This window comes from Hyla sarda, unplaced genomic scaffold (assembly GCF_029499605.1).
Source record: "Hyla sarda isolate aHylSar1 unplaced genomic scaffold, aHylSar1.hap1 scaffold_652, whole genome shotgun sequence".
Taxonomy (NCBI): domain Eukaryota; kingdom Metazoa; phylum Chordata; class Amphibia; order Anura; family Hylidae; genus Hyla; species Hyla sarda.
In genome coordinates this window covers 26,541-53,643 of record NW_026610667.1, presented here as the reverse complement: position 1 = coordinate 53,643, position 27,103 = coordinate 26,541, and the positions used below count along the sequence as shown (strand labels likewise).

The 27,103-nt window shown below is 45.0% G+C and overlaps 1 protein-coding gene across 2 annotated transcripts; it reads right to left on the bottom strand.

The window, feature by feature from the left end:
* Positions 1 to 11,462: 11,462 nt before the first annotated feature.
* On the bottom strand, positions 11,463 to 25,970 carry LOC130342556 (uncharacterized). Of its 2 annotated transcripts, XM_056554278.1 has the most exons (3): positions 25,273 to 25,970; positions 12,276 to 12,508; positions 11,463 to 12,189 (listed from the first exon to the last, which is right to left on the bottom strand). In XM_056554278.1, the coding sequence occupies exons 2-3, from the start codon at positions 12,398 to 12,400 to the stop codon at positions 11,589 to 11,591; spliced, it is 726 nt and encodes a 241-aa protein (XP_056410253.1). In that variant the 5' UTR covers positions 12,401 to 12,508; positions 25,273 to 25,970; the 3' UTR covers positions 11,463 to 11,588. The 2 variants fall into 2 exon arrangements, with proteins under 2 accessions (XP_056410253.1, XP_056410252.1); XM_056554277.1 differs by lacking the exon at positions 25,273 to 25,970 and having other exon boundaries at positions 12,276 to 13,129.
* Between the last annotated feature and the right edge of the window lie 1,133 nt (positions 25,971 to 27,103).

The window sequence follows — 27,103 nt, the reverse complement described above, 5'->3', positions numbered from 1 at the left end:
TCCCACTGGTCTCTTGCGGCTGAGCCGTATAGTGGGGTGGCGGTCCTTTTTACCGCTCCGGTCGAATGCAGACGGGTCATTGAGTTAGAAATGGGGAGGTGCCTGATCTTAGATGTCTTCATGAAGGGACAAGAGCTCCGGCTCATTAACATCTACGCCCCACAAACAAAGTGGGGCCGTAAGGATCTCTTTATGAGGATTAAGCCCTTTCTTTTTACTAGCCGGCAAGTGATCTTTGGAGGGGACTTCAATAATGTCACGAGGTCCCAAGATAGGAGAGGTTCCAATGATCGGCTGGCTTATGACTGTGTGGCCCTTAGTAATATAGTCAGGGAAGCTCGCCTAGAGGATGCCCACATCCGGAGCCCCTCAGGCCACCCGGGTTTCACCTTTAATTGAGGTAGCAGCAGGTCTAGACAGGTTTTATTTAAAGGAGGAAGCCGTCTCTTCCGCAGTGTCCGTGGTTGAGGTGGAGTTCTCCGACCACTGTATGATTTTGTTTTCCCTGAATGTTTCAGAGACCCCCCGGATGGGAAAAGGTTATTGGAAGCTGAATTTGTCCCTCCTGGAGGAAACAGAGATAAGACAGTCCTTTGAGGATTTTCTTCAGAGTCAGGTACCTTTACTGGACTTTTGTAGTAGTAAGTCTGAGTGGTGGGAGATATTCAAGAAGCGGGTTGCGGGGTTCTTCCGCCAGCTCTCGAGCCTCAGGTCCCTGAACAGGTATCGCCTGTATCAGGGTCTGAGGAGGAAACTCGAGCTTCTCGTCTCGACTGGAGGTAGCCGAGAGGATATCTCCAGAGTGAAGTCCTTGCTGATGATGTGTCAGTACGATAGGCACGCATCTTTGGTTTTTGAGAGGGATTACGGGAAGTACCGCTCGCCCGACCCTTACAGGAACTGCAAGATGTCAGTGAGTAGTAAAGTAGTATAGGACTGATTGATAGTACGGGATCTCTGAATCGGTCCAGATCAGGGATCCTGGAGGTCGTCAGATCCTTTTACTCGCACCTCTTGGGAGGAAGGATCTAGATCGAGACGGGATGTCGGCTTTCCTGGTTGAAACCATTCCTGAGCCAGGGGTAGACCCCTCTCTTGGCATTTTGGCAGAAGAAATCAGGAAAGAGGAAGTGAGACTGGCGATCGAGGGGCTTGCCCCCAAGAAGTCGCCAGGTCCGGATGGCTTAACATCCGAGTGGTACTGGACCTTTAAGGAGTCTTTAGCTCCCCTCTTGACTGAGGTATTCAATGAGTGTCTCTCCTCGGGCACTCTACCAAAGTCAATGAGGAGGTCAGCCCTGATTCTTCTGTCAAAGGGTAAAGATCCCAGCCGTATTGAGAATTGGAGGCCCATAGCTCTTCTCAATACAGACAGGAAGCTTCTGGCCAAGATACTGTTTAATCGGCTGGTGAAGTTTGCACCCCGGCTCCTTTCGGGGGCTCAGCACTGCTCTGTTCCAGGCCGAAGCACCTTAAGTGCTGTCCTCAGTGTCAGGGAGGCAGTGGAGCGGAGTAGTGCGGGTCTCTGGAAGGGGTACTTACTGTCCTTGGATCAGGCCAAAGCATTTGATCGAGTGAACCATGACTACCTCTGGTCCGTCCTCCTGAGATATGGCTTACCGTGTACTTTTGTTAATTGGCTTAAGATCTTGTATGCAGGGGCAGAGAGTTTCCCGCTCGTGAACGGGTGGTCTGGCCGCTCTTTTGAGGTGGGGTCCGGATTCCGTCAGGGTTGTCCTTTGAGCCCGCTCTTATATGTATTTGCGATCGATCCCTTCCTTAGGAGGGTGAGTTGCGGACCATTGGCGGGAGTCAGGATGATTCTGGCGGAGTCGGGTGTCGCCCAGAGAGTGGTGGCGTACGCTGATGATGTCACCATTTTCGTCTCCTCGAGAGAGGAAGACGATGTGGTGATGTCGGAAGTGGACCGCTACTCGGAGGCATCCGGGTCTAAGATCAACCAGGATAAGTGTGAGAGTCTCTGGCTGGGAGGGGGAGACCCCACGTTTGATCTCCCGGACACCCTTCCAGGGCCCCAAGAGTCAGCAAAAGTTTTGGGCATCACATTCGGCCAGGATGATTATCCCACCAAAAACTGGGATGGTAAGCTCCAGGATGCCACTCAGAGGGTGGACCAGTGGAAGGGTTGGTCTATGACCCTCAGGGAAAGGGTACACCTGATCAAATCGTACCTGCTCCCCTTGTTTATCTATCTGGGCAGTGTATGTATTTTACCAGAGGCTTACTACACTAGGGTCTACAGCCTGTTTTTCCAACTGTTATGGGGGAACAGGTTGAACCTAGTCAAGAGGGAGGTTACGTACCGCACGAGGAGACTAGGGGGTTTATCTATGGTAAACCCTGTGGTGTTCTTAACAAACACCTTCTTGAAAGCCAACATTGCAAACCTCTGGTCAGAGAGGGCTCCTCCGTGGGTACTCTCCTGCAGGGAATGGTTTCGGCCTTTCTTCCAGGAATGGGAGACAGGAGGGCAAGTGAAGGACCTCCGTACACCACATGGATATCTTCCGGCTTACGCTACCCCGACTCTGAAGGCGATGCGTCGGTGGGGTCTGGGAGTGTGGGAGATCAGGACCCAGTCAAGGCAGTTCCTTGACAAACGGGTTCTGTTGACCCACTTCCAGAAGCCTCTGGCGCTCAGGGACTGCCCAGGTCGGGATCTGAGGGTGGGGTTGCATCTTTTAAATATGAAAAGGATCCCCCAGAAGTTTTGGGACTTGGCCTGGCGCTGCTTTCAGGGGAAGCTATATGTGAGGGACAACCTGAAGTACAGGAACTCTGATGACCGGGGATGTCCCCGAGAAGAGTGCAGGGACACGCTGGAAAGCATGGACCACTTCCTGCTTCATTGTCCCTTTAATATAGGGGTTTACAACAGGGTGGGCGCTTCCATCGGCTGGAGTCAACTTGCCGGCCTTTCCTATCCGGAGTGGGCTTATGGGGCATTCAGGAACCTGGGTGGCCGTGATCGGGGCACTTTATTCTTAGTTAGCTTAGTGGTTAGGTACTACACGTGGAATGCATGGTGCTTAGTATCGACCCAACAGAAAGTCCTCTCCGAGGTGGAGGTATGTAGGAACATCACTGGTGACCTCGGGAAGATCAGGTCTTTGGAGTATGGCAGTCTTGGTACCAGTAGGGCTTCTCTCCTGTGGAGAGGGTTTTCTTTTGATGTACCTTAATTTTGGTTAGGGACAGTATATAGATGTTAGGGTGAGTATAGGGTCGGTTTTATGAAGGGATAGCGATAGGATTAGAAGTAAGGTTCATAGGGTAAGCATTTTGAAACTTAGTTTTATCAGGATTGCCATCCTTCTTCCTGGTGGTGGGCTATGCATGTCACTCTAGCTTTTTGTTTTGTTTTCTGTAATTTGAATGTAAAGGGCTTGCAGGCAACCAATCTTGGGCCTGGTGGGGGTTTGTAGTACAGTATTACTTTGTTTTTCATACTATTTCTGTGGTTGTAGTGAATTAGTACATTGTTGAGTTAGTTAACAATAGTGGGGGGGATTCATTTTAGGTTGGGTGGGGGTTGTTGGGGGGGAGGGGATGATATTTTGGGTCTGACTTGGGTCAGTTTATGGACAATGACTGTTTCAGTAAAAAAAAAAATAAATAAATAAAAAAAACACTGTGATACACGAACTCTGACCATGTCCAGTGGGAGTGGTGTGGGTGACGGGAGAGTTCATAGTGTAGGTTATTTTTCTTTAGGTTTTATTCTTGTTTACATGTATTTCATAAGTATAAATAGTTTTATGTATTTTTGTATAGTGTTATACCTCATTGTAGGGTAAAGGCAGTCGGACCAGCTTTTAGTTGATATTATTGTGTTTTTTTTTTCCCCTTATGGTAATGTATCCATGCATGTGTGTGTTACTATAGTTTAAAGAGAAGGGAAAGGAGAAAGGGGGAAAAAATAAAATAAAATAAAAATTTCCAAGTTGGAATTATTTTTAGTTATGGCAATAAGCCCTCTTTTTATTATACATTTTTGTATTTTTTTTTATTTATTTATTTATTTATTTATTTTTTTCGTTGTTATGATATAATATATATTGTGAGTATTGGTTGTTGTATGTGTGTAAAATTAATGGTATTTCCAAGATGGAATTATTTTATTTATTTCCTTATTATTTTTATGGCAGTTAGCCCTATTTTTTTTTGTTTAATGCATTTTGTGTATGGTATGTGGGGATAAGTTTCCTATTCGGATGTTTTCAGTTAAAACTTAATTAAGGAAAGCTATATTTATGTTTTGTTGGTAATCGTTAATTTCTAACGATAATTTGTTTTCCCTTAGTCCTAACAGTAGCACAGATGGGGTATTCCACCCCCCGCGAACTGGTAGGACAGATGGAAGTTTTATTGAACCTAATTAAACAATCAGTAAAGACACACCCACAACACCCTGTATAAGTAAGAGGGTCATCCTCTGCTCCATTGTGTAGTAACAAGAAGAACTAAAGGCAAATAATAGAAGAAAATAACTTAACTAGGGAGGGAAAGTTGTGCTACTGTTAGGACTAAGGGAAAACAAATTATCGTTAGAAATTAACGATTCCCTTACGTCCTAACCAGTAGCACAGATGGGGAAATGGCAAGCAGAAACCCTATGAGGGAGGGCTCTCATGCCTGACGGCAGATAATACTGTCCGTCCAAATGAGGATAAATCGGCCAATCTACTGTCAAGTCTGTAGTGGGTGATAAATGTGGAGAGTGAACTCCAGGAAGCAGCTTTGCATATATGTTCCAAGGGAACAAGACTCCTTTCCGCAAAGGAGGTAGATACAGACCTGGTGGAATGAGCTTTTACAAACTCAGGAGGCTCCTTACCTTGGGATACCATGGCAATACGAATGGCATCTTTTACCCATCTACTGATGGAGGGCTTTGAAGCTTTAAGACCTCTCTTGGGTCCTGAAAAGAGAATTAGCAGATTTTCATCCTTCCGAAACTCCAAAGATCTTCTTATATAGATCTGGAGACATCTCGAGATATCTAGGCAATGAAGAGCACTATCTTCATTGGAGGATGGAGGAGGAGAAAATACTGGCAGGGATATAACTTGATTAATATTTTGGAATGATAGAACTTTAGGTATAAAGGATGGCATGAATCTGAGTAACACTCGATCCGGCAAAAATTTAGTATATGGTTCAAGTGCCGAGAGCGCTTGAAGTTCCCCAATCCTTTTGGCTGAAGTGATTGCCAGTAAAAAAGTTATTTTAATGGTAACAAACTTCATGTCCACCTCCTCCAAGGGCTCAAAGGGGGGAGATGCTAACCCCTTGAGCACCATCGATAAGTCCCATGCTGGGACAGGTTGTATAATTGTAGGTTTTAACCTTGAGGATCCCCTCAAGAATATTTTGACTAGTGGGTCTTGAGACAATGGTTTATTGAGAAAGACAGAGATGGCTGATACCTGAACTCTGAGTGTGGAAGGAGATAGATTCTTGTCTAATCCCTCCTGGAGAAAGTTGAGGATTGTGGCAACAGCTGGATTCTGTCCAGGTAGTTGTTTCTTGGAGCACCAAGACTGAAAAGTTGTCCAAATTCTTTTATAGGCTCTGTTAGTGGACTCCGCTCTGGAATGCGAGAGGGTATTCAAGACCGCACTAGAAAGCCCTTCTAGATGTGGAAGGGACTGGTCAACCTCCAGGCTGTCAGGTTGAACATTTGAAGATTTGAGCAGCTGTGAGTGTCCCTCGACACTAGTGCTTGCTCTGGGGGAAGCCTCCAGAATTGTCCCCGACTCATTTGCAAGAGTTGGGTAAACCAAGCTCTCTTGGGCCAAAATGGAATTATGGCTATGACAGAGGCTTGGTCCTGCCTGATTTTCATCAATACCCTTGGGATCAAGGAAATTGGAGGGAAGATGTAGGCCAGCCTGAACCTCCATGGGATTGAGAGAGCATCGATTGCTACTGGGTTGTCTTCCCTGTACAGGGAACAAAATCTCACCGGTTTGGTGTTGAACCTTGTTGCCATAAGATCTATTTCTGGCATACCCCACCTGAGTGTTATTTGTTTGAACATCTCTGGATGGAGAGACCATTCTCCAGTTGAAAGTCCTCTGCTCAGGCGGTCGGCGATCACATTGAGAGATCCCCGAATGTGAACTGCCGACAGGTGGGTTAGGTTCCTCTCTGCCCAATCCAAGATCAGACCCACCTCTCTGAGGAGGCTTTGTGATCGAGTGCCTCCCTGCTTGTTGATGTACAATACAGCCGTCATGCTGTCGGATTGGATCTTTACTGCTTTCCCTTGAAGAAGAGAAGCAAAGTTGAGGAGAGCTAATCTGATGGCTCGAATCTCGAGGAGATTGGAGGTTAACCCTCTCTCCTGTGGAGACCAAGATCCCCGCACTAACAGATCCAAGAGATGCGCTCCCCAACCTACAAGGGACGCGTCGGTAGTAAGTATGATCCAAGGGGGTTGGATCATTGACTTGCCGTCCTCGAGGTGAGACCACCATCTGAGAGAGGACCGGACTCGATAAGACAGGGAGTGGCACTTGTTTAGGCCCGAGGGCCTGAGATTCCAAGTGGCGAGCACCTCTGATTGAAGAGGGCGTAGATGCCAAAGAGCCCAAGGAACCGCATCCACGGTAGCGGACATAAGTCCCAACATCCGCATGAGAGTGCGAATGGAAACTCTCCGGGGTACAGAGAGAAAAAGGGCCGATTCCTGAACCCGAGATTTCCTCTCGGGAGAGAGGTAAAGTGTCATGGAGATTGAGTCGACTATGAAGCCGAGGAACCTCACTGAGGTCGTTGGGAGGAAATTGGATTTGGCCCAATTGACTATCCACCCTAACTGGTGAAGGAAGGATACTGCTAGTTGCAGATGTTGGGACAGGATCGCAGAAGAAGGAGCTCTGAGGAGCCAATCGTCTAGGTAGGGAACGATGCTGAGCCCCTGGAGCCTTAGAGCAGCAACTACCGCTACCACCACTTTGGTAAATGTGTGTGGGGCCGAAGAAATTCCAAACGGGAGGGCTACAAACTGGAGGTGTTTTAGAACTCCCCCTACCTGAACTGCGATCCTTAGATACTTTCTGGATACCGGATGAATAGGAATATGAAGGTAAGCATCCTTTAGATCCAGAGTAGCCAGGTAATCCCCTGGCGAGATGAGGTTGACCACAGATTGAATAGTTTCCATACGAAAGCGTTTGTGCTTTACATACTGATTGAGATATCTCAGATCTATAATCATCCGCCAGTCTCCTGTTACCTTGGGAACTAGGAAGACTGGAGAATAAATTCCTGATCCCCGCTCTGCAAGAGGAACTTCCTCTAAGGCATTCTTCTGGATGTATTCCAGAATGTAGGTTTCTAGCGCCCCCTGTTTGATTGGTGAAAGAACTCTTGTCTCCACATAATTGGATGGGGGAATTGATTCGAGGTCTATCGAATAACCATCCGAGATTAATCTCAGGACCCAAGGGTCCTGAATGTGGAGGGACCAGGCGCTTAAAAAATGGTGAAGACGACCACCAACCGGAATCTGGGGGGCAGGGTGGGAAACTGGAAAGGTCACCTCGGCAAGGAACCCAGAGCTTCGTAGAAGCCCGCAGTCAGAGCTTTCTGTTGTCTTTGGGGCCACGGGAGCATTTTCCGCCCCGGCGTTGATTACCCCAGTCTCTCTGAGGCTTAGGCTGGGGGGCTGATCCGCCCCTAGAACGCCGCCCTCGACCACGAAAGGAGGAATAAGGAAGGGACTTGCCTTTCTTGTCAGAAAGTCCCTCCATAATGCGGTCCAGCTCAGCTCCGAAAAGAATGCCGGGTTCGTAAGGCATAGCACATAAGGTGTTCTTGGAAGAGTTGTCAACCTTCCAAGGCTTTAACCACAGAGGACGTCGTCCAGCGGAAGCCAGGGCCATAGACTTGGAGGCCAATTTAAGATGCTGGGTGGAAGCATCGCACAAAAAATCAACGGCCAGATTGGACGTCTTGAAGGATGAAAGAATTTCATCTCTAGGAACCCCCTGGTCCAAATCCGACTGGATGTTAGAAAGGCGGGTCTTCAAAAAGTTTGCTACCTCAGAGCAAGCTATCGCCACTGATGCAGACGCAGAAGCAGTGGAGTAGGAGCGCCTCATGGCACAGTCAGCCTTCCGATCCATTGGATCCTGCAAGGCAGACCCATCCTCAGCAGGGACCACTGTCCTCTTGGACAGTTTGGCAACTGCCATGTCAACCTTAGGGACAGGGCCCCAGGAGGAAAGCTGAGATTCCTGTATAGGAAACATGGTCTTAAATCTTTTAGTTAAGACCGGACCCTTTTCTGTTTTTTTCCATTCCGTTCTAAGCACGGATAGAAGGGTATCATCCGCTTTAAAGACCCTAGGTCCCTTAGAGGCGGAGGTAGAGGCTTCCCCGGGATCAACATCCTGGTCCCCCGACCGGATGGATCTCAGAAGACGCTGGGTCTTTTCCAGCGGAAAGAAATAGGATGCAGTGACCTCCTCATCCGAAGAGGAGGACTTGGAATCTTCTCTCTCCTGATCCACAGACGTCTCCATTCTGGGAGGTGAAGAAGGTCTGGCGCGTTTCTGAGAGACAACGTGTTTCAGCTCCTCAATAGAGGCTTGCATAGCCGACATGTTAGAGGAGACCCACACATACATATCTTGGACTGTAGGTTCAGTCTGGTGGGCAGGTAGAGACTTAGCCCTACAAGGAGGGCACCTGAAAAATTCATAATTATCCTCAAGGGGAGTATTGCAGTCATGGCAAGAGAGGTGCTTGCGCTTGGCGGATCTTTTTGCCAAGCCTTCACGATCCCCTGAGCCCTCGGTCGACATATCTAGATAAATATGAGAGGAGGATTAGATAATGTAGCGGCAAGAAAAAAATTGCGGCTAACTAAAATATAATTTAGAATACCCAAAGTTCTCAGTAAGAGACCAGGTAAGATATAGAGATAGGGAACAGTAGTATCCGCAAGGATGCACTACTGGACTCAAAAAGACAGGACTGTGGAAGTACCAACAGCTCTGCGCTCTAGGAGGCTGAATGACAGCCTAGGGGGAGTTTAAATATCCTCCTGGCTGGCGCCAAAACAAGACTCCGCCCACAAGGCGGAGTTACAGAGATAAAGAAATCCTGTCTTAAAAAAACAGGAGAAAAAACAGGAAAAAAAGGAACCCTATTAGTTAGAGGGTTATGGGAAGAGGCTCCTCGCTCGGTTTCGCCGCATTATTAGCAAAAAACGGCGCAAAAAACCGAGCCGGGAGCGAAGAGAGAAACAGGAAGTGACGTCAGACGCCGCTGACGCACTTCCGGCCGGGGCCGCGATTGTGAGTCGCGGCTCCGAGGAATAGAAGCAGATGGGCGCAAACAAAGCCCAAATTTGCAAGTAAGAAAAAAAAAAACCCTCCTACTCATATAACAGGAGTAAGGGGGCCACCATCTGTCCCACTGTCCGGGAGGACAGAAAAAAACACAATGGAGCAGAGGATGACCCTCTTACTTATACAGGGTGTTGTGGGTGTGTCTTTACTGATTGTTTAATTAGGTTCAATAAAACTTCCATCTGTCCTACCAGTTCGCGAGGGGTGGAATACCCCATCTGTGCTACTGGTTAGGACGTAAGGGAATTAATGTGTGTGTGTATGTGTGTTTGGAAGGATAATAGGTAAGAATTAGTAGTATCAGGCATTATTTGTTAGTTGAGTTAAGCTGGGCTGGTCGGTTAGGTAGGTCCTTTTATTCTGTAACAAAGAGTTCATATTTGTTACTTTTTCATCCTTATGTTTCAGCTGATTAAGCATTGTATTTGTGTTTTGTAAAAGTTTCATATTTTTCTAATAAAAAGAGTTCCAGATGTAGCAAAACTCCCAGCATGCCAGGACAGTCAATGGCTATGCCGATGTGCTGGCCCCTGTATCACCCGTCATTATGCACAGAGTAAGTTTTCTCTGTGCAGTGATGACAACAGGGTGCCGCAACCGAGATCATGGGGGTCCTTTGGAGAGGGGATAAGATGTCTTGGTGCGTAGTACCCCTTTAAGAGGGAAAAACATGATATATATTTAACCCCAACCCAAATGTACCTTATTTTTATTTTTTACCTAAGGTACATAAAGACCGAAAAAAAACACCTGTTCGCCCGATAGTTGCCAGATGTTTATCTGAATATAGAGACCATCAGTTACAGAAATGTGTGGTGTCTTTACCAGCATACCTCAGAGATAAATGGGCGTTTATTAACCCTATTGAAAGATATCATACGGGAAGAGGACTATATGTGGGCAACACTAGATGTTGCTTCATTATATAGTAACATCCCACATGACAGAGGAGTGGAAGCTGTGTCATCTTTTTTAGTGGAAGATCCCTTGATGCCCATACATCAGAGGAACTTCATTTTGGAGGCCATTAAAGGAGTAGTCCAGTGTTGAAAAACATCCCCTATCCCAAGGATAGGGGATAAGTTTCAGATTGCGGGGTGTCCGACTGCTGGGGGGCCCCGTGATCTCCTGTACGGGGCCTTGGCTCGCTGGCCAGATAGCGCGTGTTGACTAGTGTTGAGCAGCATAGGCCATATTCAAATTCGCGATATTTCGCGTATATATGGACAAATATTCTTCATATATTCGCCAAATTCGCATATTCATAATATTCGCGTAATATTTTTGCATATGCGAAAATTTGCATAAATGAAAATGTGCATAAGCAAATTTTCCCATATGCGAAAATTCATACGCCAGTCTCACACAGTAGTATTAGAGCCTTCTTTACACCACACAAGCTGGAAGCAGAGAGGGATGATCACTGTGATGTGTACTGTGAAAAAAAAAAAAAACAATATTCGTAATTTCGAATATATAGTGCTCTATTGGCGAATATTCGCGAATTCGCGCATTGCGAATATTTGCGAGCAACACTAGTGTTGACCACCAGACGAAGGGGCAGCCGACACGCCCCCTCAAAAAAAGCGCTATAGCAGAGCCAGAGATATCCAAAGGCAGCGCTGCATCAGTCCCCCAAAAAATGTGAGTTCCTGGATTTAAATATCTATATTCAGGATGGCTGTTCGCATACTGCCAACTATTTTAAGGAGGTGGATGCAAACAGATACCTCGACTTTAACAGTTGCCATCTTAAATAATGGAAGAAGAACATTCCATTCGGTCAAATGAAAAGAATCCGAAGGAATTGTTCTTCCACACAAAAATACCTACAACAACTAGAGAACCTGGAGGATCGTTTTAAACAAAAAGGGTATCCCAAACCCCTTATACAAGGAGCACGCCAGAGAGTGGACGAATTAGAACAAAGTGCTTGCTTGAAAAATAATAAACAGGGTAATGCAGAGGGGGGTTATAATGATGAATTTGATTCTGTTTTTCTAACTAGGTATTACACTTCACACACCAATATTTTTTTATTATTTTTTTTATTTTTTTTTGTATAGGTAATATCACCAGCTCATATTATTGTGTCATGATTACTGGCACCATATGTAGTCCCCCAGTTATTCTTCTTTAGATGTTTTCCGTGTCCTGTGCAGTATCTCTCCCAGAAGTCCACTTGATGGCCCCCGTGGTGGTCTACACCCCGAAGTCATCAATTTTTACTCTAAGAGAGAGTGTGCAGCTGTTTCTGGAGACGGTCAACAATAACCTCTGCATGGTGGAATAATAGGTCACGATGTTTATCAGGATCAGTAGAAGCATCACCCACTCGATGATTATGATGGGGATTTCACGGATCTCGTCCCAGTCTTCATCATTATGGAATAATTCATTTAATGTTTCATATCCAAAATAGAAAACTACACAGACAAAAGTCAGGCCACAGCAGGTGCATCTACTATGGTGGATGACTTTTTTTGCTCCTGGTAATTTATACATCTGGATGGACTGCCCAAGGTAGTATAAGGCTTCACATGTAATGGAAATTATCGTGCTGACAAAGTGTATCCTGGGATATTCTTCGGGGGACAATACATGCATAACAGCTGTGGAAAAACAGGAGGCCCACACAATGGCCAGCAGGATCCTCTGGATCAGGACCTGATGACCCCTGAACTCTTCAGTATGCATAACCATATACTTATAAATAAGAAAGGTTAGTACCAAAGTGCCAATGGACATCCCTATGAATCCAATTCTGAATAATATGCTTTCGGGAAAGAAATTTCCCACGTCACTGTGAAGGAAAAGAAACCAATGTTATTATGGATATTTCCTCACTCCCAACCCATGAAATAAGAATCATGTGCTTGTTTATCTTACCTGATGCTCATCAGTGGCGAGGCTGCATGGCCGAGGACGACCGTCATGATGTAGCTGGTGGCAAGCCAGGCCGCACACCAAAACGCCAACAGGAGGGGGACGAACCCCAGTCCTTTTAGCTCCATTTCAGACAAGTAGAAGAAGAAGACGCTAATCTCACTATTCTCACTAATCACACTGGAACAGACTGAAGGCTCGGGCGGCTGTCAGTGGAATGTCAGGCCTCCAGCTGTCTATGACATCACATGTGACATGTCAGAATGACTGCTTGTTTTTTTGAGCTGCCATGATTTAGTATCTGCTATAGACAGAACCTGATGTTTTTACTATGGACCTTACAGACCTCAGAACCCAAGTAATTAGTGCAGGGGCTCCATTTTGATCATCTCATATTTCACATTATTTGAGTTCCAGGGCCCAGATACATTTGCACCCGCTATAGCAGTGGTCTTCAAGCTATGAACCCCCAACCGCTGCAGAACCACAACTCCCAGCATGCCCAGACAGCAACTTCGCATAAGGAAATAGCCTAATTAAACTTTTCTTATATATAGAATCCCTGAAATCTCCAAGGATAAGCCTCTAAGGGTCTCGTTCTATCTTAATGTTATACCTTTTTTCAATAACATCGATTATTCCAAAATGTATGAATATAGGAATAACTCCATTTAAGATACAAAAAGTTAGCATCCTCCATCTGACATTTTGGACAGTTTGCATCCTGTCTGAGGCCCATACGCTACAATCCCCATGGAGTATAATACATCCTATACAAAATCTCAGACTGTACCATTACATGGGCCTTATTATATGATGTAAAGTTCAAGTTTACAAACGCTCTGCCCCATGAATCTGAATGTAACCCCCCCCCCCCCCCCCCCAAGTTCCTTTCCCATCTACCCTTGATAGCATCAACATTTCATACATTTTTGTCATGGGTTTAGGGACAGGGGGCCCTCTCATTAATTCAACAAGGGGATGTGAATGTACTCTCCTCAACTCCCCTTTTATTGGTTTATGATCTGTGTTACTTATTTGTAAAAAACAATGTTTGTGATTGTCTTCCCCCCACACACTTATGGGCTATCTCTTCAAACGACTTTATTTGACCTAAAGCGTATAATTGATTTACATAAATAAGCCCCTTTTCATCCAAAAGAGTCAATCTTTAATTTTAAGGAATTCTTTAAGTGCTTTATTCGACCATAATGAAGTAAAGTCAAATAAATCTCCATGTAATTTTAAACATTTTTTAAGTTCCTCCCATACTTAATTATCTAGATATGCATGGGTGTAGTGAGTATCCCAGCTTCCAAAATCTCAAAAATATCCTTATAACGACCAATTAGGGTATGTTCACACTACAGTGTGTGAATGGAATCTCCGCTCGCTGAATTCAGTGAGCGAAGATTCAGACTGGCAGCCGGCGGCGGCGGTAGGACCGGGCGGCACTGAGCCGTCACCATTGACAGCTATGCAGTGCTCGCGGACTTCCGTGCAAAGAATAAACATGTTCTTTCTTTGGGCGGAACAATTTCAGTGGCGCTGAAATTCCGCAGTGTGAACGGGTCTCGCGGAAACCCATTCACACTAATGTTAAGTTCACACCGCGGAATTCGGCTCTCGGAATTCCGCCCGTGGAATTCGGCTTGCGGAATTCCGTAGTGTGAACATACCCTTAGAGAGAAAAAATAGGACTACATTTTCCCTCCTTCTCATAATAGTCTGCAATTTTAGTGCTAAAAAGTACCTAAAAAAAAAAAAAGTGCCCAACCCCCATCGTGCTCAGCTAACGTTAAAGAAACATATTTCATTCTCGTGCTTTCCTGCCCCAAAGTAGTGAATTTAATAAAGAAATAAGAGCTTGGAACCATTTTTCTGATATCCATACAGTATAGAAACATAGAATGTGTCGGCAGATAAGAACCAATTGGCCCATCTAGTCTGCCCAATAATCTGAATCCTATCAATAGTCCCTGGCCCTATCTTATATGAAGGATAGCCTTATGCCTATCCCATGCATGTTTAAACTCCTTCACTGTATTTGCAGCGACTAGTGTTGTTCACGAATATTCGCAATTCGAATTTTAATCGCAAATATAGCGAATTCGCGAATATTGCGAATATAGCACTATATATTCGTAATTACGAATATTCGCTTATTTTTTTGCACATATGTGAAAATTTGTGCGCATATGCGCATATTTGTGAATATGGAGCCCTCCCTTCATTAACCCCTTAAGGACTCAGGGTTTTTCCGTTTTTGCACTTTCGTTTTTTCCTCCTTACCTTTTAAAAATCATAACCCTTTCAATTTTTCAACTAAAAATCCATATTATGGCTTAATTTTTGCGTCGCCAATTCTACTTTGCAGTGACATTAGTCATTTTACCCAAAAATGCACGGCGAAACGGAAAAAAAATCATTGTGCGACAAAATCGAAAAAAACACACCATTTTGTAACTTTTGGGGGCTTCCGTTTCTATGCAGTGCATATTTCGGTAAAAATTACACCTTATCATTATTCTGTAGGTCCATACGGTTAAAATGATACCCTACTTATATAGGTTTGATTTTGTCGCACTTCTGGAAAAAATCATAACTACATGCAGGAAAATTTCTACGTTTAAAAATGTCATCTTCTGACCCCTATAACTTTTTTATTTTTCCACGTACAGGGCGGTATGAGGACTCATTTTTTGCGCCGTGATCTGAAGTTTTTATCGGTATGATTTTTGTTTTGATCGGACTTTTTGATCACTTTTTATTCATTTTTTAATGGTATAAAAAGTGACCAAAATACGCTTTTTTGGACTTTGGAATGTATTTGCGCGTACGCCATTGACCGTGCGGGGTTTAATTAATAATATATTTTTATAGTTCGGACATTTACGCACGCGGCGATACCACATATGTTTATTTTATTTATTTTTTACACTGTTTTATTTTTTTTTATGGGAAAAGGGGGGTGATTCAAACTTTTATTAGGGAAGGGGTTAAATGACCTTTATTAACACTTTATTTTTACATTTTTTTTGCAGTGTTATAGGTCCCATAGGGACCTATAACACTGCACACACTGATCTCTCATCCTGATCATTATTATCCCATAAGGACCTATAACACTGCACACACTGATCTCTTATACTGATCATTATTATCCCATAGGGACCTATAACACTGCACACACTGATCTCTTATACTGATCATTATTATCCCATAGGGACCTATAACACTGCACACACTGATCTCTCATCCTGATCATTATTATCCCATAAGGACCTATAACACTGCACACACTGATCTCTTATACTGATCATTATTATCCCATAGGGACCTATAACACTGCACACACTGATCTCTCATCCTGATCACAGGCGTGTATTAACACGCCTGTGATCAGTGTTATCGGCGCATGACTGCTCCTACCTGGATCTCAGGCACGGAGCAGTCATTCGTCGATCGGACACCGAGGAGGCAGGTAAGGGCCCTCCCGGTGTCCGGTCAGCTGTTCGGGACGCCGCGATTTCACCGCTGCGGTCCCGAACAGCCCGACTGAGCAGCCGGGTCACTTTCACTTTCACAGCGGTGGTCAGCTTTGACCGCCGCTTCTAAAGGGTTAATACCGCACATCGCCGCGATCGGCGATGTGTGGTATTAGCCGCGGGTCCCGGCCGTTGATGAGCGCCGGGACCGACGCGATATGATGTAAATATACGTCCTGCGTCGTTAAGGGGTTAATGGTATAGAGAACTGTGACTAGTGCATCAACTCTGTGATTTTTTGCCCATTAAAACCAATAGGCTAATTGTGGTCTATGGGGATCTCACTGCATGTAAGATAAGCAGGACCATCTCAGCAGTACAGTGGGATGGGAGACCGTCACTGGTTCGAGTCCCAGGGTGGACAGTGTTACAGTGTTGTGGTTAAACTTTACTTTCCTGGAAAAGCTGTTGAGTTGCCCATAGCAACCAATCAAATTGCTTCCTTCATTTTTCAGAGGCTTTTTCAAAAATGAAAGAAGCGATCTGATTGGTTGCTATGGGAAACTCAGAAACTTTTCCTCTGGACAGGTTTTGATAAATCTCCTTCTATGGGGGAGATTCATCAAGACCAGTGTAGAGGAAGAGTTGTGCAGTTGCCCATAGCAACCAATCAGATTGCTTCTTTCATTTTTCACAATGCCTCTGCAAAATGAAAGAAGCGATCTGATTGGTTGCTATGGGCAACTCAGCAGCTTTTCCCCATAGACCACAATGGGCCTACTGGTTTCAATGGGCAAAAAATCATAGAGTTAATGCACTAGTCACAGTTCTCTATACCATTAACCTCTTCAGGACATAGGGCGTATGGATACGCCCTGCATTCCGAGTCCTTAAGGACCGAGGGCGTATCCATACGCCCGTGGGAATTCCGGTCCCCACCGCTAGCCGGTTGGGGACCGGAGCCAGATGCCTGCTGAAATCGTTCAGCAGGTATCGCGGCATATCGCCCAGGGAGGTCATTATGTGGGCGATGGCCGCAGATCGCTGGACAATTCAGCCCAGCGATCTGCGGCGATATTGGGTCTCCAGTGACCCGGAATTACTGGCTGATCGGGGCCGTCTCTGTACCTTCAGCTTCTGTACCTTCTCTACCTTCTGTACCTTCTGTACGTCTCTGTACCTTCAGTGTACCTTCAGCTGTTGTATAACTACAACTCCCAGCTTGCACAAACAGCTAAAGTGCATGCTGGAAGTTGTAGTGGTGCATCTGCTGGTTGCATAACTACAACTCCCAGCATGCCCGTTGGCTGTCGGTGACTGCTGAGAGTTGTAGTTTTGCAACAGCTGAAGGCACAATGGTTGTGAAACTCAGAGTTTTTTTTTTACCTAACTCAGTGTTTCACGACCAGTGTGCCTCCAGCTGTTGCAAACTACAACTCTCAGCAGTCACCGTGCACCGTACATGCTGGGAGTTGTAGTTTTGCAACAGCTGGAGGCACACTGGTTGTGAAACACTGAGTTAGGTCACAAACTCAGTGATACGTAACCACTGTGCCTACAGCTGTTGCAAAACTAAAACTCTCAGCATGTACAGTCTGTCAGCCCATGCTGGGAGTTGTAGTTTTGCAACAGCTGGATGATCCCCCCTAATGTGAACGTACAGGGTACACTCACATGGGCGAAGGTTTACAGTAAGTATCCGGCTGCAAGTTTGAGCTGCGGCAAATTTTCTGCCGCAGCTCAAACTGCCAGCGAGAAACTACTGTGAACCCCCGCCCGTGTGACTGTACCCTAAAAACACTACACTACACTAACACAAAATAAAATAAAAAGTAAAAAACACTACATATACACATACCCCTACACAGCCCCCCTCCCCTCCCCAATAAAAATGAAAAACGTCTGGTACGCCACTGTTTCCAAGACGGAGCCTCCAGCTGTTGCAAAACAACTACTCCCAGTATTACCAGACAGCCACTGACTGTTCAGGCATGCTGAGAGTTTTACAACAGCTGGAGGCACCCTGTTTGGGAATCACTGGCGTAGAATTCCCCTATGTCCACCCCTATGCAAGTTCCTAATTTAGGCCTCAAATGCTAATGGCACTCTCACTTTGGAGCCCTGTCATATTTCAAGGCAACAGTTTAGGGTCACATATGGGGTATCGCTGTACTCGGGAGAAATTGTGTTACAAATTTTGGGGGCTATTTTCTGCTTTTACCCTTTTTAAAAATGTAAAATTTTTGGGAAAACACGCATTTTAGGTAAAAAACATTTTTTTTTTAACCTATGCAAAAGTCGTGAAACACCTGTGGGGTATAAAGGTTCACTTAACCCCTTGTTATGTTCCCTAAGGGGTCTAGTTTCCAAAATAGTATGCCATGTGTTTTTTTTTTTTGCTGTCCTGGCACCATAGGGGCTTCCTAAATGCGGCATGCCCCCAGAGCAAAATTTGCTTCCAAAAAGCCAAATGTGACTACTCCTCTTCTGAGACCTGTAGTGCACCAGCAGAGCACTTTTCACCCCCATATGGGGCGTTTTTTGATTCGGAAGATATTGGGCTTCAAATTTTGAGGGGTATTTTCTGCTATTACCCTTTTTAAAAATGTAAAATTTTTGGGAAAACAAGCATTTTAGGTAAAAATTATTATAATTTTTTTTACATTTGCAAAAGTCATGAAACACCTGTGGGGTATTAAGGCTCACTTTATCCCATGTTACATTCCCCGAGGGGTCTAGTTTCCAAAATGGTAAGCCATGTGTTTTTTTTTTGCTGTTCTGGCACCATAGGGGCTTCCTAAATACAACATGCCCCCCAAAAACCATTTCAGAAAAACGTACTCTCCAAAATCCCCTTGTCGCTCCTTCACTGCTGAGCCCTCTACCGCGCCCGCCGAACAATTTACATAGACATATGACGTATGTGCGTACTCCTTTTACCACTTGCAAAAATTCAAAAATTGGGTCTACAAGAACATGTGAGTGTAAAAAATGAAGATTTTGAATTTTCTCCTTCACTTTGCTGCTATTCCTGTGAAACACCTAAAGGGTTAAAATGCTGACTGAATATCATTTTGAATACTTTGTGGGGTGTAGTTTTTATAATGGAGTCATTTATGGGGTATTTCTAACATGAAGACCCTTCAAATCCACTTCAAAACTGAACTGGTCCCTGAAAAATATTGAGTTTGAAAATTTTGTGAAAAATTGGAAAATTGCTGCTGAACTTTGAAGTCCTCTGGTGTCTTCCAAAAGTAAAAACACGTAAATTTTATAATGCAGATGTCAGGATTCGGCAGGCTGGAGGTGGATCCTCTGTGTCAGAGAGGGATTGGCGTGGACCGTACCGGTGGACCGGTTCTAAGTTTCTACTGGCTTTCACCAGAGCCCGCCGCAAAGCGGGATGGTCTTGCTGCGGCGGTAGCAACCAGGTCGTATTCACCGGTAACGGCTCTACCTCACTGACTGCTGAGAGTGGCGTGGGACAGGAGGACTAGACAGAGGCGAGGTCAGGCGTAGCAGAAGCTCAGGGCAGGCGGCAAGGTTCGTAGTCAAGGGTAACGGCAGAAGGTCTGGTAACACTGGTAAGGGCATGCACACAAAACGCTTTCCCTAGGCAGTGAGGCAACAAGATCCGGCAAGGACAGGAAGGGGAAGTGGGTTTTTATAAGCAAGGAGCAGGTAGGAGTTAATTAACACTGATTGGACCAGGCACCAATTAGTGGTGTACTGGCCCTTTAAATCTTAGAGAGCCGGCGCGCTCCCCCTAGAGAGCAGAGCCGCGCGCGCCAGGACGTGACAGCCGGGGAACGGGACAGGTGAGTAGATGGGGATGCGACCCGCGAGCGGGCGCATTCCGCTACGCGGATCGCATCCCCGCCGGCAGTGACAGTGCAGCACTCCCGGTCAGCGGGTCTGACCGGGGCGCTGAAGAGAGGAGAACGCCGCGAGTGCTCCGGGTCCCAGTAACAGTACCGCTTGTCCCTTCATACGAGACGAGGCCAGTGGGAGCGACTCTTGAGCCTCCTTCCAGATAACGGAGAAGTCCTGGGTTACTTCATCTACGGCAGGAACTTCAGAAGAAGTGGGAATGGGGAGGGGGGGCAGAGGGTGAAGCTTGCCACGGGGCAGAGTGGTACCAGGAAGTAGGCTATGAGGAGGTAAGATCTCTGCTTGCTTTTTGCAGAAAATATCAGAAAAGTCCTGGTAAGCCTTGGGAGGGACCGGTAAGGGTGGAACCTCAGGAGTTAGACAAGTGGGAGCAGAGGTGAGGCATTGTTTGAGACAAGATGAACCCCAACTCTTGATCTTCCCGGTGGTCCAGTCAAGGGTGGGAGAATGACGTTGGAGCCATGGCAGACCGAGGAGGATTTCAGAGGTGCAGTTGGGTAGGACAAGAAATAAAATTTTCTCGTGATGCAGTCCAATACTCATAAGCAGGGGTTCTGTGCGGTAGCAAGGAGCAGGTAGGAGTTAATTAACACTGATTGGACCAGGCACCAATTAGCGGTGCACTGGCCCTTTAAATCTTAGAGAGCCGGCGCACGGGCACCCTAGAGAGCGGAGCCGCGCGCACCAGGACGTGACAGCGGGAACGGGACAGGTGAGTAGATTGGGATGCGACCCGCGAGCGGGCGCGTCCCGCTACGCGGATCGAATCCCCGCCGGCAGTGACAGTGGAGCGCTCCCGGTCAACGGGTCTGACGGGGGCGCTGCAGAGAGGAGAACGCCGCGAGCGCTCCGGGGAGGAGCAGAGAGCCAGAGCGCACGGCGTAGCAGCAGACATAAAGTAGACATATTGTATATGTGAATCAAAAAAAAATTTATTCGTAATATTAGTTAGTAAAATGCTAAATTTTCAAATTTTTCATCAAATTTACTGATTTTTCACCAAGAAAGGATGCAAGTTACCACAAAAATTTACTACTATGTTAAAGTAGAATATGTCACGAAAAAACAATCTCGGAATCAGAATGATAACTAAAAGCATTCCAGAGTTATTAATGTTTAAAGTGACAGTGGTCAGATGTGCAAAAAACACTCTGGTCCTTAAGGCCAAAATGGGCTTGGTCCTTAACCTCTTAAGGACCCAGGACGTATGGGTACGTCCTGGGTCCCAGTCCTGCGATATAACGCTGGGTCACCCGGTGACCCCGCATCATATCGCGGCGGGCCCGGCATCATAATGAAGCCGGGACCCGCCTCTAATAGCTATTAACCCTTTAGCCGCGCGCTCAAAGCTGAGCCACGCGGCTAAAAACGAAAGTGAAAGTTGCCGGTTAGCTCAGGGAGCTGTTCGGGATCGCCGCGGTATAATCTCGGCATCCCGAACAGCTGTACTACAGGAGGAGGTCTTCTTACCTTCCTTCCTGCAGTCCGATCGCCGATTGAATGCTTCAAGCCTGAGATCCAGGCATGAGCATTCAATCGCCGAAAACACTGATTGATCCATTCCTATGGAGATGGACCAATCAGTGTAAAAGATGAGTTAATGCAATGTTATAGCCCCCCCTATAGGAGCTATAATATTGCATAAGAAAAGTGTAAAAAAAATCATTAACCCTTTCAATGATCCCTTCCCCTAATAAAAGTTTGAATCACCCGGCATTTCCAAGAATAAAAAAAACAGTGTAAATAAAAACAAAAATAAACATATGTGGTTTCGCCGTGTGCGGAAATGTCCGAATTATAAAAACATACCGCTTTTTAAACCGCATGTTCAATGGTGTACGCGCAAAAAAATTCCAAAGTCCAAAATAGCGCATTTTTTATCACTTTTTACACCACAAAAAGGGGAATAAAAAGTGATCAAAAAGTCTGATCAGAACAAAAATGGTACCGACAAAAACTTCAGATCACGGCGCAAAAAATGAGCCCTCATAGCGCCCTGAACACAGAAAAATAAAAAAGTTATAGGGGTCAGAATATGACAATTTTAAACGTATAAATTTTCCTGCATGTATTCATGATTTTCTTCTGAAGTGATACAAAATCAAACCTACGCAAGTAGGGTATCATTTTAACCGTATGGACGTACAGAATAAAGATAAGGTATCATTTTTGCCGAAAAATTTACTGCGTAAAAACGGAAGCCCCCAAAACTTACTAAATAGTGTTTTTTCATTAATTTTGTCGCACATTGATTTTTTTTAGTTTAAGAGATAATAACGGGATTTTATTAGGGTAGATCACAGATAACGCGTTTCGAGGGGTGGGACCCCCTCTTCGTCAGATCCAATGATGTGGCAGATGTGGGAGGCCACTGATTTATGCAAAAAAAGCCAGCGAAATTTAACAGCAATTACCGGGTACAGAATAAAATACATATATGCATCTGTGCAATACAGTTTGCACGGTGCTGAGGGTATCTCAAATCCAAAGCAAACATAAATTTAAAACAAATTACATTTAACACGAATAGTATTTAGGTTGCAGATGAAATGAGGTGTTACTACTATTAGCCTGGCCTTCCGTTCGGGGAGCGGAGCAATTAAAAAAATTCAAAGCGCCGCTCTCTGTGTTATGGCGGCATTTCAAAGATAGAGGTACAGCAGGATCGCGGTCCTCTCATGTATGGGATACCCCTCTTCTGGGTGTCTGGGAGAAAACGTCCTAAATTACAATGAAGTTGATAGTGGAAGCGCGTCTCCTCTGTTTGGATGAAATTGATATATACAGACATCGGCATTACAGTAGAGCATATTTTATGCAACAGTGTTGTGGTATATTGTGATGCCAATGATAACGCGGGGCCTTTAACAACGGCCGGGACCCGTGGCTAATAGCGCGCGGCATTGATCGATGTGCCACTCGCTATTAACCCTTTAGACGCGGCGTTCAAAGTTGAACGCCACGTCTAAAGTGAAACTGAAACCATGCCGGTTAGCTCAGTGGGCTGTTCGGGATAGCCGCGGCGAAATCGCTGCATCCCGAACAGCTTACAGGACAGCAGGAGGGTCCCTACCGGCCTCCTCGCTGTCCGATCGCTGAAGGACTGCTCAGTGCCTGAGATCCAGGCATGAGCAGTCAAGCCGCAGAATCATCGATTTCTCATAAGAAACCAGTGATCAATGTGAAAGATCAGTGTGTGCAGTGTTATAGGTCCCTATGGGATAACAATGATCAGTATAAGAGATCAGTGTGTGCAGTGTTATAGGTCCCTATGGGATAACAATGATCAGTATAAGAGATCAGTGTGTGCAGTGTTATAGGTCCCTATGGGATAACAATGATCAGTATAAGAGATCAGTGTGTGCAGTGTTATAGGTCCCTATGGGATAACAATGATCAGTATAAGAGATCAGTGTGTGAAGTGTTATAGTTCCCTATGGGACCTATAACACTGCAAAACAAAAGTGGGAAAAAAAAGTGAATAAATATCATTTAACCCCTTCCCTTTGAATCACCCCCCTTTTCCCATAAAAAAAAAAAAAAACACAGTGTAAATAAAAATAAACATATGTGGTATCGCCGCGTGCGGAAATGTCCGAATTATAAAAATATATCGTTAATTAAACCACACGGTCAATGGCGTGCGCGCAAAAAAATTCCAAAGTCCAAAATAGTGCATTTTTGGTCACTTTTTATATCATGATCAATAAGTCCGATCAATGCAAAAATGGTACCGTTAAAAACTTCAGATCACGGCGCAACAAATGAGCCCTTCTACCGCCCCATACACGGAAAAATAAAAAAGTTATAGGGGTCAGAAATGACAATTTTAAACGTGTTAATTTTCCTGCATGAAGTTATGATTTTTTCCAGAAGTACGACAAAATCAACCCTATATAAGTAGGGGATCATTTTAATCGTATGGACCTACAGAATAAATATCAGGTGTCATTTTTACCGAAAAATGTACTACGTAGAAATGGAAGCCCCCAAAAGTTACAAAACGGCAGATTTTTTTCAATTTTGTCTCACAATGATTTTTTTTTCGGTTTCACCGTAGATTTATGGGCGAAATGACTGACGTCATTACAAAGTAGAATTGGTGGCGCAAAAAATAAGCCATCATATGGATTTTTAGGTGCAAAATTTAAAGAGTTATGATTTTTTAAAGGCCAGGAGCAAAAAACAAAAATGCAAAAACGGAAAGAACCCCGGTCCTTAAGGGGTTAAGGACCCAGCCATTTTTTGCACATCTGACCACTGTCACTTTAAGTATTAATAACTCTGGAATGCTTTTACTTTTCATTCTGATTCTGAGATTGTTTTTTCGTGACATATTCTACTTCATGTTAGTGGTAAATTTTTGTCGAGGCTTGCATCATTTCTTGGTGAAAAATTCCACGTGGCCCCGCATTATAGATTGGGAGCGGACACATGACGTTCCAGTACGTCATGTGTCCTTAAGGGGTTAAGGTGAAAATGGGCTGGTGCCTTAAGGGGTTAAACCCCACTGGCATTTGACAGATCTTTGGAACAGTGGGCTGTGCAAATGAAAAATTTTCACTTTTCATTTTGACAGACCACTGCTCAAAAAAATCTATCAGACACCTGTGAGATGTAAATGCTCACTGCACTTCTTATTAGGGGTGTAGTTTCCAAAATGGGGTCACATGTGGGGGGGGGGGGGGTTCACTGTTCTGGCACCATGGAGGCCTAAACGCACATGGCCTTCAATTTCAGCCAGATTCTCTCTCCAAAAGCCCAATGGTGCTCCTTCTCTTCTGAGCCCTGTAGTTCCCCCGCAGAGCACTTTACATCCACATGTGGGGTATTTTCTGACTCAGAAGATTTGGGGTTACAAATTTTGTGGGGCTTTTCCTCCTATTTCCCCTTGTGAAAATGATAAAATTGGGGTAACAATAGCATTTTAGGGAAAAAAAAAATATACATTTTTTAATTTTCACCTCCAACTTTAACTAAAATTTGTCAAACACCTGTGGGATGTTAAGGCTCACTATACCCCTTGTTACTTTACGTGAGGGGTGTAGTTTTCTAAATGGGGGTCACATATGGGTGTTTTTTATGTTTATGTCAGAACTGCTGTAACTACCAGCCACCCCTGTGCAAATCACCAATTTAGGCCTCAAATGTATATGGTACACTCTGTTTACACTAACATGCTGGTGTAGACCCAAAATTTACCTTTTCTTGGGGTAAAAGAAGAGAAAAAAAATTTGTAACCCAAAACTGTTGCCTTGAAATATGAGAGGGCTCCAAAGTGAAAGAGCACCATGTGCATTTGAGGCCTAAATTAGGGATTTGCATCCAACACCAAATTACCCTACGGCAGTGCTTCCCAAATAGGGTGTCTCCAGCTGTAGCAAAACTCCCAGCATGCCAGGACAGTCAATGGCTATGCCGATGTGCTGGCCCCTGTATCACCCCCCTGTGTGGGGGGGGGGGGGGGCTGGAGAGGGGGGGACCTGTCATGTGGGCAGGGCCGGATTAAGAGGATCATGGGCCTGGTGCTGAAGATTTTGATGGGCCTTTTTATCGAAATATATAAAATGAAAAAGCAACACAAATAAAGCGCATCCGTCACGTTATGCACATTAAATTACCAGGATAGATGAATATGCTGGTTGCTGAGTTGCCCACAGCAACCAATCAGATGGCTTCTTTTATCTGATGTTACTAGGAGGATGTTAGGAGGACTGCGCTTTTCTCTGCTGTAACACACACAGGCTCTACGTCCTATGATCCTTCTGCAGTGTAATATAATGAAGTGACTGTCCGCAAGATGGCTGCCGATTATATAGGGCTGTGACATCACAGGGGTGACTGGCTACATCCTGCATGTGATTCAGGGTCATCATGTCTACCTCCCTTCCCGCCTTCCCAGCATTCCTTGCCCCATATACTGACATGTGGATCGGCCATTTTAGATGCCCTGGGCCCTGCACCGCAGTAAATAGAGTTTAATGAAGCGATTTGTGCGATAGAATCGCAGCGATATTCACATTCGTTGCGAATCGTATATTTTCTGAAATTAGTAATGAATTCTGGGTCGCCAGCTCCGATTCGCTCATCTCTAGACATAACTCTTACTTTTCTACCTACAGACTCATATAAGGGCTTGTTTTTTTGCGTCACCAATTATACTTTGCAATGACAAACAAACAAATATTTGTGGGACAAACTTGAATAAAAATGCAATTTTGGGGTCTTTCTACACAGTGCACTTTTTGCAAACAGTCCCACATTGGGGGAGATTTATCAAAACCTGTGAGGAAGAGTGGTGCAGTTGCCCATAGCAACCAATCAGATCGCATTTTTCAGAGGCTTTTTAAAAAATGAAAGAAGCGATCTGATTGGTTGCTATGGGCACCTGCACCACTACTCTACACAGGTTTTGATAAGTCTCTCCCATTAGCTTTATTTTGTAGGTCCATACGATTACAATGATACCCAAATTGGGCCATTGACCATGCAGATTACTCAACATTATAGTTGGTATTTATACTTACCGTAATTATACTTTCCTCGAGTCCCCGAAGGCAGCACAGAAGGGATATTCCGGTCTCCTGACCTCCCACTAGGACCGCCCATCTAGATTAACATAATTAATTATTTAATTGATTCCTACCCTTAGTCCTATATACAGACCCCGCATACAATCCACCATGTGTAATAAAATAGACTGACTGATGCAAAAACAAACTTTATTGGGTGGGTATATGTGCTGCCTTCGGGGACTCGAGGAAAGTATAATTACGGTAAGTATAAATACCAACTTTCCTCTTCGTCCCCTACGGCAGCACAGAAGGGATTTAACATAGAACAAAAAAGGGGGGGCATTATTTATGCACAGCGGACAAGACCCCGGTGCTGAAGGCTGGGCTCTTGGACTGGAGATCCAGCCGATAATGTCTTGCGAAGGTAGATGTAGTCGACCAGGACGCAGCATTACAAATCTCTGTCAAGGACACCTGCTCTCTTTCAGCCCAAGATGTTGAGGTTGAGCGAGTGGAGTGCGCTCTAAGAGGATGAGGAGGATCCTTCCCTTGGATAGTGTAGGCTTCTATGATGGTAGTACGGATCCATCGTGCCAACGTGTCTTTAGATGCTTTTAGACCTTTCTTAGCTCTGGTTGTTATAATAAATAGATTTTCATCTCTACGAAAATCTTGCACACGATGAAGGTAACACAATAAACCCCGCTTTACATCCAATGTGTGATATCGCAACTCTTCTTCTGAATCCGGATTGGGGTAAAAAATCGGTAAAAAAGATTCCCTATTCACATTAGCCGTAGAGGGTACTTTCGGAACAAATGAGGGCATTGTTCTCAGTCTGACACCATCCGGTAAAATTTTTAAGTATGGTTCCCGGGATGAAAGTGCTTGCATTTCTCCCAGTCTTTTGGCAGAGGTTACTGCCACGAGAAACAGA

What these genes read in the sequence shown, in the direction of transcription:
- LOC130342556 (XM_056554278.1), bottom strand. Translation starts at nt 12,400, where the DNA reads ATGGAGCTAAAAGGACTGGGGTTCGTCCCCCTCCTGTTGGCGTTTTGG. An exon ending in TCGCCACTGATGAGCATCAG is followed by an intron (nt 12,190 to 12,275) that starts GTAAGATAAACA and finishes TTTCCTTCACAG; the next exon opens with TGACGTGGGAAATTTCTTTC.